Source organism: Lacerta agilis, chromosome 3 (assembly GCF_009819535.1).
Source record: "Lacerta agilis isolate rLacAgi1 chromosome 3, rLacAgi1.pri, whole genome shotgun sequence".
Lineage (NCBI taxonomy): Eukaryota > Metazoa > Chordata > Lepidosauria > Squamata > Lacertidae > Lacerta > Lacerta agilis.
In genome coordinates this window covers 91,687,742-91,700,597 of record NC_046314.1, presented here as the reverse complement: position 1 = coordinate 91,700,597, position 12,856 = coordinate 91,687,742, and the positions used below count along the sequence as shown (strand labels likewise).

At 40.7% G+C, this 12,856-nt stretch overlaps 1 protein-coding gene across 1 annotated transcript in view; it reads right to left on the bottom strand.

The window, feature by feature from the left end:
* GPATCH2 (G-patch domain containing 2) overlaps positions 1-12,856 on the bottom strand; it is a 104,556-nt gene that overhangs the window by 17,513 nt on the left and 74,187 nt on the right. The window contains exon 9 of the mRNA XM_033144770.1: positions 2,980-3,062. Within this exon, the coding sequence (XP_033000661.1) occupies positions 2,980-3,062 (83 nt within the window). The remainder of the gene's footprint in view (positions 1-2,979; positions 3,063-12,856) is intronic.

Here is a 12,856-nt window from a genome sequence, read left to right as displayed (position 1 = left end):
TTTTGCATTTTAAACTCACTTAGATCACAGCACCATCATAACTGCAGGAATAAAATGGAGTAAACTTCCACTGCCCTGGTATTAAACACATTTAACAAAACAAGCACTATTTTGTTGTAGAAAAGCCCAACCAGACTATTGAGTGTTTTTCAAAATTAGGAAGGATCCTGCAGTGACCGGCATCAGCCCACCAGAGAGTTATGGCCATTTAAAAATACAATATTAAAAATTGTTAAATTACAGTTAAGTGAATTGGGTGGGTCCTAAACTCTGTATCTTAGGTGTCAAAGAAGTGTGTCTTCGGTGTATGACAAAAGCTACATAGGGTACCAGATACACTTCTGTTGGAAGAGAATTCCAAATAGAGGGGCGATTGTTTTCAGGCTGACCTGAGCCACAACACCTCGTTTTTCTAGAAACCGAAGCACTTAACAAAATCAGGCCCATAAATCGTGGCACTTTCTACAGCCTTGTTGCTTCAAGAATGGTTCCCTGGCACTGTTGCTTTAGCAGTTGCCTTCTACCAGCGCAAAGGCAACATATAAAAGCACCTCTACTGTGACCCTTGGGACAGCAGGGCCTTGAATTTACCCCACCCTGGATGTGGCCATTTGCAGGCCTTAGGCCCACCCAGGCCACAGAGTTTGGTACAAGCACCTCCTACTTCTGCCACCTTTCACAGGATGGATTTCTTTGGCAGGAGGCAAAGCCGGATGGCTATTGCATGTGCTGCAAGGAGAGTATGCTGAGGTAGCTGCAGTAGTGCTAGCCCACTGTTTCTGCCTCAATATTACAGGGAAATCGGGTGGGGTGAGAGGCAAGGCTTGCTGGAGTTCATGGCTGAGCTGAGATTTGAATGGGGGGCATCCAGGGCTCACCGTTTATCCTCTTAACTGCTTTGCTAATCCCTAATGTGTGGAGCCTCCGCTGTAGTTATTGAGAGGCACTTTTCTCTATTTTTATTCCGTAAGTTGGCCCTTATAGAGCAATAGCGCTGTAAGAATCTCAAAATCCCTTCTCAGCCTCTTACTCTTTTTTAAAAAATAAAATAAAACCACATTCAGTCACTTAAACATTGTAAAATTATGGCTTTGGTGGAGCGGGGGGAGGGGGATCAAATTGATTTTGTAGAAAACAGGGGGCTTTTTATACTACTGCCACCACCAGAAAGTTAAGTAAGTGTGCCAGCTTTCACAAACAGAATAAAATACTGAATAGGTTGGAAGCCTGGGATGTAAAGGTACACTAAAATTAATTTTATGATGCTTTATATGTACATATACTTTACAAAATGACTTCCTTCTGTCACTTGCAAGTTGTGAAACTAAAATCACCTTGTAGAAATAATTATATTATCCTCTCCTCAGCCATTAAGCATTTTCCTACTCACTACACATATGTTCAGAATCTTAGGACTTGACCTAGACACACTCTTTTTCCATATTACTGCCACTAAGGTGCTTTAGCAATATTTTGCAGACAGTTCTCTTGGTCTGTCACTGATGTATGAAACACCATGAAAATCAAAAGCCATTCCATTGAAATGCCAAAGTTAGATAACTTCACGGAAGAGCTCCACAGGCCAGTTCAGAATGCAAGAACTACGTTTGTGTGTGCACACTTTATATATGCCAGCAAAATGGACTGGAGCAGGCTTTACCTTCTATGAACATAAGACTTCTTCTGACCATGAAAGGCATTTGGGCAATTCCTTGATCCCCATGCAATCCCAGAGCCATCTCCCACACTATTTCAGGGGGTCCTACAACCCTTCAGAATAGTGTGGGAAGTGGCACTGGGGCTGCAGGGGTAGAGGGTAACTGGCAAACATTGCTTCCTCCTGCTACCGGGTGCATCACTTGAGTGGATCTATGCTCAAAGGGTGCTTCCATTAGCAACCCATAATTTATATTTCCTTGTTGACAAGTGTGCAGTACGGTGTTATTCAAGCACATACAGAAAAAGACAATTAACACAAGTTGATTTTATCACTTCTCATGTAAACTGTAGATACAGGGTACCTTCTGAAATATTCCCATAATTGTTTTAGGAAAATGTAGCCTCTTTTGTATGCAACATGCGGATTTTAAATAGTGTGCTCAGTACTGATATTAAACACTTAGCAAACAATACAAAGCAGAATACAGAACTCCTACTTGGTATGGGCTCTGACAGAAGACTTACGATCTAAGCGACACAAGATGGATTTAGATACCTTTCCCACAACACGTGCTGATTTTTCCAGTCACCATGTGCTGTTTTGGTAATTGTGCAAGACTAGTTTGTCAAGAGGGAATGGGGTAAAGAGAAGGTTCAGTGCACAAAGGAGGTCAGTTTGTGCTCCGTGAAAACCACTCCATGCATTAGCTGTGGAGTCTGTTCTCTACTGAACTTATTTAAACAAGTTCCACTAACAACATAGTAAATGAAAAAGGCAACACATGTGGTCGGGGGGGAAACTGGTCATCTAAATTAATCTGGACAATATGGTGCTGAAGAGTGAAGGGCTACTGCAGTAAATGCGAGGCTAGGTTCTGATATGGGCTGCCTTGACTGTGGTTCTTCTCTGAACTGGGCCATCCCATGCTTGCTGTTTGCAAAGGGAGGGATGCTTAAGGTAGTCTTTCCCCATATGAATAAACCAGGCAATGGCAAACAGATCGGGGCCAATCAGCGAGAGGAAAGGGATGAGCTGCACCAGCCCTTTGCTCCTTTAAGTTGCAACAGCTCTTTTCTACATATGCTCTTGGGCTGTAATCCCATGCATGTTTAGTCGGATGCAAATCAACTGAAGCCAGTGGCACTTATTCCCTAGTAAGTGGGTTTAGGATTGCTGCCTGAAAATGCTCCTTTGTCAAACCACCCCAAGCCCAGTTTTGTGCAGGTAAGCCCCAATCAGTTTCTGGGTTCTCTCCTGCCCTCCATGCTGTTTTACAGACTTAAGACATCTGGATGTGTCATCATGGTGAATCTGCTTACCGGTGGGTCCTGGCAGTGGTGCGGCTTTTCTCCTTCGTTTGATATCACCCATACATAAGGATCCCAAATGCACACTTGTCTGTCTGTAAGCAATTACCAGAGAGATGTATTAATACCTGGCAGGAAAAATAATAACCCTGCAGAATAATGTGTATCACAGAATCTGCATCCTGGTCAAAATAGTTTAAATAAACATAGAGCTGCATGTTGGAATCTTTCAGATACTATTCGTATATCTAGTGCTTAGAGTGATGTTACTTATGTAGCCAAAATGGCATTGGCCATACACAAGAGGGAGGCATCAAAAAGACTTGGAGAAAGCCCAAAGTAATACAAAACATTTTTTTTTTTGGGGGGGGGAATCTAAGAGTGAGGACTGAGCATGCTCACTTGGCACAGAATACTACTGGGCAAAAAATAAAAATAAATTTAAAAACTGGTTGGGATGGAGAAAGGAATGCTATGTCTAGAATTCTGATCAGAAATACTCCAGAATGCAATATTTTGTTGCAGGTTCCACATCCTGAAAATGAATTATGTTTACTGACAAACAGTCAGTATTTAGAAACAATCTAAATCACCATTGGAATAAATAATTTCTAAAAGAAATACTTTCAGGTTTTCAAAACTGACAATCTTTCTGAGTCAACATAAAATGAATACTGATGCAACTGACAAAGCAATAGGTAATCATACTTAAATGATCATGATATTATTGACTATCAGTTGTCTATTAATATCTGCTGTCAGAATAACATATATTAAAAAAATCAGTTAACAAGCATCTCTTCACAGGTGATAAACAAGCGGGAAGCAAAACATTTTTAAATAGAACATTCTGTTGGTTTTATAATAAAATGGCATTGATCAAATTCAGCAAAACCTGTAATGTGTAACATATATACATTGCAAAATCTTCTCTTTAGTGTCTTTTTAATTTAAAATGAGAAACACAAGGAAAAGGATTTTGCGTTACTCGCAAATTGTTGATCACAACTTATCACATCTTCTAATTAAAAAATCCACGTTAATCATGCATTATGTGGAGCACTTTTATTTGCCTGTCCTGAAAATACTTCCATTTTACTGGATGACCCAGAGTTCTGCAACTGAAGAAGAGAGGGGGGATTTTTTCATAATCCGGTTTCCACATTGTTCATAACTTTATAAACCTCTTCTGACTGACATCGTTCTGAGAGGTTTTGACTCCTCTTCTTACCTTGGCACCCCAGAGATCATGGATAAACCTTGATTAGAGGGGGGTCTAATTACTCCAGCTTTACCAGTGGGACTAAATCCTCTCTATCACAAAGTATAACAAGGTAGTCCTGCCACGTACTGGATTGTTGGGTGGTAAGGAAACTAAACAACTATGCTCTAATTCAGAGATCTATCTGGGATACAGCGTGCACTTCTATTTCTGACTCCTAGGGCTATAGTACTCAGTTATTTGGCTGAAAGGACAAAGACATTAACTTCAGGTAAGACAAGGCTATGAGAATCACCACGGTTCAGAACTTAACCAAGAGATACATTTCTTTATTTCTTTTTTTCAGAGACAAAAAAAAAAAAAAAAAAAGTTGCAGCCAAAGAACTCAAAAGCAAAATACCCCAAATTAACACTTTCCCTAGCAAACATTAGGTAGGCAGTTTGCACCTGACTTCATGAACAGATAGCAAGAAGGAGGAGAAGTTTCTGATTTTTGCTTATTACATCCTCTCTGAATCTTTGGCAGAAGTTTGGAAGTGCAGGAATGCAGCTTTTGTTAACTCCAAGCGGAAGATAATTACAATGACTTTGGTTGTATCGTGCCTTCTATATTCAATCTATAGTGTATGTGTTTGCTTTATGAAGCCTAGTACAAGAGAAAGGTGGAGGAAACCTGGAGGAAACTTGAGTTCTGTGGAAATTCCTAACATCTGAAAAGCCCCTCTCAAATTTAGCAGACACAAAAAGGGACCTGAAGTGTACACATGTGTAAAAGGCAAGCATGCCTTGCTCTATTTCATGATGCTTGCAACTTGCTATGAACTGGATTTATGCAAGGCAAGGGCATGAATTTGCTAATTTGTCATTAAACAGGCTGAAGAGGGAGGGAGAAAACAGGACAGCATGTGGAGGTGGAGGCAATGGAAAGATTCTTCCTCTCCTCTACATGAACAAGAAGGGAGGGGCCACCATGGGTCTCTCTTTGTGTCTGTTTCCTGAACAAGAGAGTCAGGTATATGTCTGCTCAGAGTCACCATGCAACCGTTTGGACTGGGGACCACAGTGTTTAATTAATAATAAGCCAGTTGTCTTCTATCACAAGTCACAATCTGAAGATGTCTAAACTGAAATAGAAATTAGGCCAAGCTTTAAAAATCAGACCTTGTAGATGTCTCAAGTTGGTCCAAAAGTGACTGTAGACCAGTAGATGAAGAATATATGAAATCTAATATAACTTACACAAAGAAACATTAAGCCTCCCTCTCCTCTGTTCATAATATTATTGCAGGGTCACTGACAGCAAGGGACTTTGGGGCACAGCTTGTTCTATAATAGATTGCAGTGTTTGTCAGGGCAGTTATAATGAAGGGAGGCTGAGAAGCAATGGAAAGGAGGGAAACAAGAATTCAAGCAGGATGAAAGATAAAAATTAATAAAGTCAGCCAATTGAACTTGGAGACCCTAGCTCCAGGAATAACAGCTAGCTGTGCTTGAGTAATTCTGCTCACATTGATTATCTGTTACACTGCATTGAGATATCTAGATTATTGATCAGTTAGATTATGGAACTTGGATCCCCCCTCCCCGCTTCTCCTGTGGCACATGCAATGGAGTTGCAACAAATAACACTAAGTAAGGACTACTTTGTTGTTGTCACCCTTTGTGTAGAACATAGCAGTTACTTTTTAATTTAAAATCAATGAATGTCTCAAAGGCAGCTGCGTTTCTTCAGCATAAATGAATCATTTGTCTTTGCAAAGCTCAACAATTTGATCACTAGCCAAGGTGAGAGGTTTGTTTGTTTGTTTGCTTGCTACTGTTTTGAGGGAAAAACCTAAGTTTTCTCAACATTCTGAAAACAAGCATTATTATAAAGAATTAAAAAGCAATCACTATTCTAAAAATATATATCCCATATGCTCTCAAAACAAGATAATCAGATTTGGTCAAGTTCAGAGTTTTAGCATTTAACTGTAGCTGCATTCAACACATCTTGAAAAGTGGATGAATAAAAAGATTAGCAGTTCTACTTTTTCATGCATTGCAAAAATTGTGGGAAAACAAACTTGTTATGCACACTGTGAGGCACTGCCTCTGAATCGGAAGATCTCAAAGCTGGGATTTGAGGATCCCAACATGAGGTGGAAAGTACAAGGGTGAGCCCATTTGCATATCCAGTTGATCAGAGTCGAATGAATTCTGTGACGCAGACTGTTTCATTTTCAAGCAGCATTATTTTATTTATTTAACAAAATTTGTATACCATTTGATTGTAAAAAGCCTCTAAAATTAAAATTATTAAAATTATGATAGAAGCATAGAACTGTAGAGCTGGAAGAGACCTCCAAGGGAAATCTAATACAACCCTGTGCAATGCAGGAATCACAGCTCTCAGGGATCCCTGATAGATGGCAATGCAACCTGTTTAAAAACTTCCAATGGCGGAGAGCACCACTCCCCAAGGCAGTCTGTTCTACTGTCAAACAGCCGGTACCATCTCAAATTATTTAGTCAAAATCCTGTAATTTGCATCCATTGGTTTGGGTCCTACCCTCCGGAGCAAAAGAAAACAAGCTTGCTCCATCATCCATGTGACAACCCTTCAAATTTCTGAAGATGGCTATTGTATCACCTCTAAGTTTTCCCTTCTCCATGCTAAACATACTCAACCCCCTCAACAGTTCCTCTTAAGACTTGGTTTCCAGACCCTATATCACCTTGGTCGCCTCCCTCTGCACATGTTTCAGCTTGTCAGTATCCTGGTGCCCACAAACTGTGATTCCCACCCAGTACTCCTGGTGTGGTCTGACCAAGGCAGAATAGATCTGGACACTATACTTCTGTTGATGCAGCCTAGAAATGCATTCACCTTTTTGCTGCTGCATCACACTGTTGGCTCATAGAATCACAGAGTGGCTGGGGAGACCCGGCCAGATGGGCGGGGTATAAATAATAAAATATTATTATTATTATTATGGAACTGTAGAGTTGGAAGGGACCACGGGGATCATCTTCTAAGTCCAACCCTCTGCAATGCAGACATCTTTCACCCAACATGGGGCTCAAACCCATGACCCTGAGATTAAAAGTCTCGTGCTCTACCAACTGAGCTATACCTTGTGTTAAGCATGTGGTCTACTAAAACCATCTAGAGCCTTTTTACATGTACAGCTCTCAAGCCACGTGTCTTATATTTGTGCATCTAATTATTCCTACCGGTAAGTGTAGAACTTTACATCTGTCCCTGCCTGAAACCCTGGAGATCTGCTGCCATTCAGTTTCAACAATACTGGGCTAGACAGGCCTATAGCCTGACTATGCAGCATAAGGCTGCTTCCTACGTGGTCATCACTGTTGCCTCTTTAAAAAAACTTATTTGTTACCAGTTAAATGATATACTGATGTCCTTCTTGATCTCATGAAAGCTGCTATGGGACTCTTATTAGTGGAAAAGCAAGGTAAAATGCTTAAAATACATAAATATTGGAAAGAAGCTAAGCAAAATTAATTATTTCTGTTTCTCTTGATTTATTTAATAAATGTTTCAATTTCCAAGCAGCAGGACAAGGCAAAACGGAAGAGACTGAGCTTCCCTGCCTTGGACGTTCCTTAGCTGCAGACTTGGAAGATTGCAAATAGCTAATTCCCCTGATTCTTCTCCACTTATCCATAGCTTGCTGCGAGCTATCATTTATAAATAGTGTTTTGGCAGGAAGCTAGGCATGCTCTATGGCAGGGGCAATAGAAATTGTTAAGACCACCTTGCCTGAAAACTTGGCTGTTGACGTGCTGGTGACAGGGACTCGAGCAAGCCGTGTCAAAGGGAATAATTTTAAAGGAAAGACAACAGAAACTTGTCGCCTCATTGTATGCATTTACAAACAGGGCTTTCCAGAGTATTAGGCCTAGTTAAAGCTGCCCCCTGGATAAAAAGTGTTCCCGAGCAGCCTCAGACGAGCTCGGGAGACAAACAGATGTGACTATGGTCCCTGGCATTTGGCAAGAACACTCACTGTCATGAAGAAAGATATAAGCCTGGACAGGGCATCAGCTGCACAACAGTGGAGCGGGCCTGCAAGTGTCACGGCAGCGGCAAAGTTGTGGCAGAAGGAAATAAAAGGGCTGGAAAAGCCAGACTAGTGTGAACTTACACTAGTAGGCCAAATATATATTTGTTATTGTCGTGCCTTCTGACATTAAATGAACAAACAACAGAAGACGGGGGGAACTGTGGCCAATTCTTAATTTTCTCTCTCTTTTGTATACAATATTTAAGCATGTCTTTTCTTGATGCAAGTAATTACAAGAACTGGAGGAATAAGAGAGTCTATTTTGAGACACTTGGGAAGGCGGCGGCGGCAGCAGGGGGCTGCAGGAAAAGAATTTGATGATGATATAAATGGAAATGTATTATTGCCATTAACAGCTATTACCATGTCATCAGGCAATTTTTAAAGCAGATTTACCAATATACAGCAGCTGCTATTTGATGGCAACATTTCCCTTGCTTTATTCCCTCCGTTGAAGTTCTCCGTCCCTTACAATTTAATTTCACACCTTCTTATGTTGCATGGCAAATGAATATTTCCTGTAACTTAACCATACAACTGTTGCCATCGTTGTGCCCTAAAAGATTAAGAAAATACTTTGTTAAGTGAAAGACAGCATAAGGGTACTGCTGTCCTTTTCAGGGTCAAAAAATTATAGAACTGTAGAGTTGGAAGGGACCTCGAGGAACATCCAGCCCAACCCCCTGCAATGAAATAATCTCAACCTAAACATCCATGGTAGATGGCCACTCAACCTCTGTGTAAAAACCTCCAAGGAAGGAGAGTCCACCATATCATGGGAGTCTGCTACACTGACAAACACCTCTCTTGTAACTTGAATCCATTGGTTTGGGTTGGTCACTCTCCTCTGCACACATTGCAGCTTGTTAAAATTCATCTTAAATTGTGGAGCCCAGAACTGGACGCAGTATACCAGGTGTGGTCTGACCAAGGCAGAATAGAGTGGTTCTATTACTTCCCTTGATCTGGACACTAGACTTCTGTTGATGCAGACTAGAACAGCATTAATTTTTTAGCTGATGAATCACACTGTGTACCCATGTTAAGCTTGTAGTCTACTAAGACCCCTAGATCCTCTTCACATATGCTACTGTCAGGCCAGGTGTCCCTCCTCTTGTATTTGTGCAGCAGGTTCTTCCTGCCTAAGTGCAGAACCTTACATTTGGCCCTGTTCTCCAATCTGTTAAGGCCATACTGAATTCTGTCCCCTGTGGCATTAGCTGCTCTCCCAGCTTGGTGTCATCTTCAAATTTGATGAGCATCCCCTCAATTCCTTCATCCAAGTTGTTTAGAAAGACAGTGAACAACAACAGACACAGGACAGAACCCTGTGGCACCCCACTTATCACTTTTTCCCAGGATGACGAGGAACTATTAGTGAGCACTCTTCGGGTTCAATCAGTCAACCAGTTACAAATCCACCTATCCACTATTTTACCAGCTTCTCTGCTTTACTTTCTTTTTCCCTTACGTATGAAAAAAGGAGAGCAGGTTTCATCAATGGTATTTTCCTTTACAACCGCATTTGCAACTCTTCTAAACCCAGTTAGTTGTTCTGAACTAGATATCCGAAATATTATTGAACCATGTCTCAAGAGGTAGCTCCACTTGGGATTTCCAGTGATACACTATCACTAGACATGCAGCTACCAGTGGAAAAAGAATTAAATCTTAATGCTGGATAGCTTTAGCGCACAAAACCACTTCCCTATTTATATGTTCTCTAGTAACTAAATACTTCTACTACAAGTTGAAGCCAATGCAAGGTTTCTTTTAAATCCATTGAGAAAGACAGTGTCTTTTTGAACAATTTATACCTAAGGTTGTTGTTTATTTCTTGTACACTTCACCTAGGTAGAATATCCTTATTAAAAAACAGCAAATGGAAGATTAGTTCTCTTTATTACTTCATTGAAGTTCCACAGGTGCAGCTTCTTTCATTATAGTACTGCACTGAATGGAAAAACCACACCTGCAGAGTGCTGCCCTGGTTTGGAACTCAAAGCCTTAGAAGCCTTTTTCCTCCAGCATATCGACTCCCTTATGTAACATGAATTTCAGAAGGAACTATTTCTGAATGGAACAATGATTAACTCATCTGTGGAAAAAGAATACATGTGCCACTGATTCAGAAAGCTTTCACTACATTGCATCTTTCTAAACCTGTTTAAGCACTCTCTTTTATTTCATTCTTTCAAGCCGTGAGCTGATTTCATTCTGTACTTCAGTTTTAGGCTGCTGTTAACAAGCCTTTAACCCAATTAAAATCGTGAAATTCTGTAGAAACAGTCACAGAATACTGGCACAGTATCAGTGAGCTCCTGCAGATGGCTGTAGAACACTTTGGTTTATGCCTTTTGGATGCCGTTAGGTCATACATAGGCATGGAAAAGAGAGAGTCTGAGGTGGTCTCAGAAGGATAATGTAAAGTGGCTAGAGTTAAGTTCTTTTCATCTTAAGAACGACAGAAGAGCATTTTGGTAAGTGAGGGATTTATTTCGTTTTATAAGGTGCTATAATGCTACTAATTCAGAGCACAAAAACCCCTTTAGGCATTTTAAAGGATGGCCACAAGTTGCAACATTTATGAAGGGCAATTATGTTGAACTGAAGGGAACTTCAGAAGAGGCAAGTTTAGGACTGCACTGCAAGTATACTAAATGTGCAGCCTCCCCGAATCCCTGCAAGGGGCATAAAGTGTGTACGATTGCATTTGGAATCGCAGACTGATGGTGTGTCTAATTTTGTAAAGTTGCCATGGGAGAATTTATACACGGAGTATAGATGCCTTACATAAATCAGTATGTATGCTCAGTATTTAATACTAACTTTAAAGGGGACAACAATTTGCACCTGCATGCACAACTGATAATAACTGAGCATGGGAGGGGCACACAATTCCGTGCCCACTGTACTTTTTTATTGGGGGGGGGATTTGACAAATGTGTTAATAGGCCCTTGGTATTACATAATTATGTCTACATTATGAAACTCAAATAATAGCATTCAATGCAAAGTACCTTACGATGGAAGCAAAACTCTTGCTAGCAGTATAATACATCTTAGTAGCTGTTTGCATTACTAAAGATGCTGTTTCATTTTCATTAATTCCAAGCCGTTAAATCTTAACAGAACACAAAGGCAGGTTAAGCAGTGGAGTGTATTCTTGCCTTGCTCTCCATTCTCTTTCCTAGACCTCCACTGTTTCCCTGTGTTTAGATCGTGCTTATATTGCTACCCCCTTTAGCACTTTCACAAACATTCTGCAAAGTTAGGAAGGTGTAGCAACTCATGCTTTCTTAAGCCATGCAAAGGGAGATAAACCTAGCTCACCCTTCTGTTTTTAAACAACCAACCAGAAAACCTCTGGAAATGCACAGGCAGAAGATTAAGATGATAGTCATCTCCTCTCACATGCTCCAAGGATCTGTTAATATAGTGGTAATATTGCTTATTATGGTAAATAGCTTGTGAACAACAAGCAATTCTGGGAATTTTGGCAAGTGAAGATTTTGAGATGCTGCACCTGTGGAAATTCCGCCTCCTCCACAGTCCGTTAATAAAGGACTCTCTTCTTTTTTTAAATTTGGGTTCCCGAGGAAGCCAAGATGGGAAAGTTGGAGTCCCTGCTGTACATTTCATCAGCAGCCACGTCTGAATGTGGTGGAAGCAGGCTCTGTTCCAGTTTGAGCCTGATGGCTGTTGTTCTGCTGGCATTCAAGCCTATGGTTCACACAGCTCAGCAGCAGCCCCTAGTGTTTTCGTCTATACATCTAAAGCATCTCTGTAAATTAGGGAACAAGAAAGGTCAGAGACCATCATGTGTTGGTTCTAAGGGCTCAATACAAAATGTTTGCTTTGTCTAGGAACCAAAATGAAGGAATTAAGGTCTCAGGAGTTGACACAGGCCTTAGGTTTGTGAAAACTGCTGCTGTCGCTATTATCAGCATGGGTGATGTGGACCTGCGGTTGGACAGTAGCTACTGGTATAAAATGAGATAGATTTTGAAAGCCCTCAGAAAATCTAAGTTTCATCTTCTTTTTAAAAATGTCCTTGAAAAAGAGGGATAGCTCAGTCAGTAGAGCAGAAGACTCTTCATCCCACGGTCATGGGTTCAAGCCTCTTGTTGCGTGAAAGTTTCCTGCATTGCAGGGGGTTGGACTAGATGATCCTCGTGGTCCCTTCCAACTCTACAATTCTATGAAAAGTCACTTCTAAAAGATGGTAGAAAAGTGTATCTGCCATTGTAAATTTGTAATTCATAACACATTATTTACAACAGAAATGTGTACTTTGTCTTCTTGACCACTCTTCATTGCTATGGGAGAACCTTTCCTTGAACTGGGGAAATTGAGGGACAATTCATACTTCATGCACACAGCAACAGACTAAAAAACAAACAAACCATGATCTAACACGGCAACCAATATATAATCCATTTGAAAACAGCAGCAGAACTGCACACAGAAAGCCCGCTGAAGCAAATAAAGTCTTTTCATTTTGTCTAAAAGATGAGGGAACCAGCAATTTCCACCTGCAGTGCCACCACTGAGAAGGCTCTGTCCCTTGTTCTCATCTATATCACAGCCCTAGATG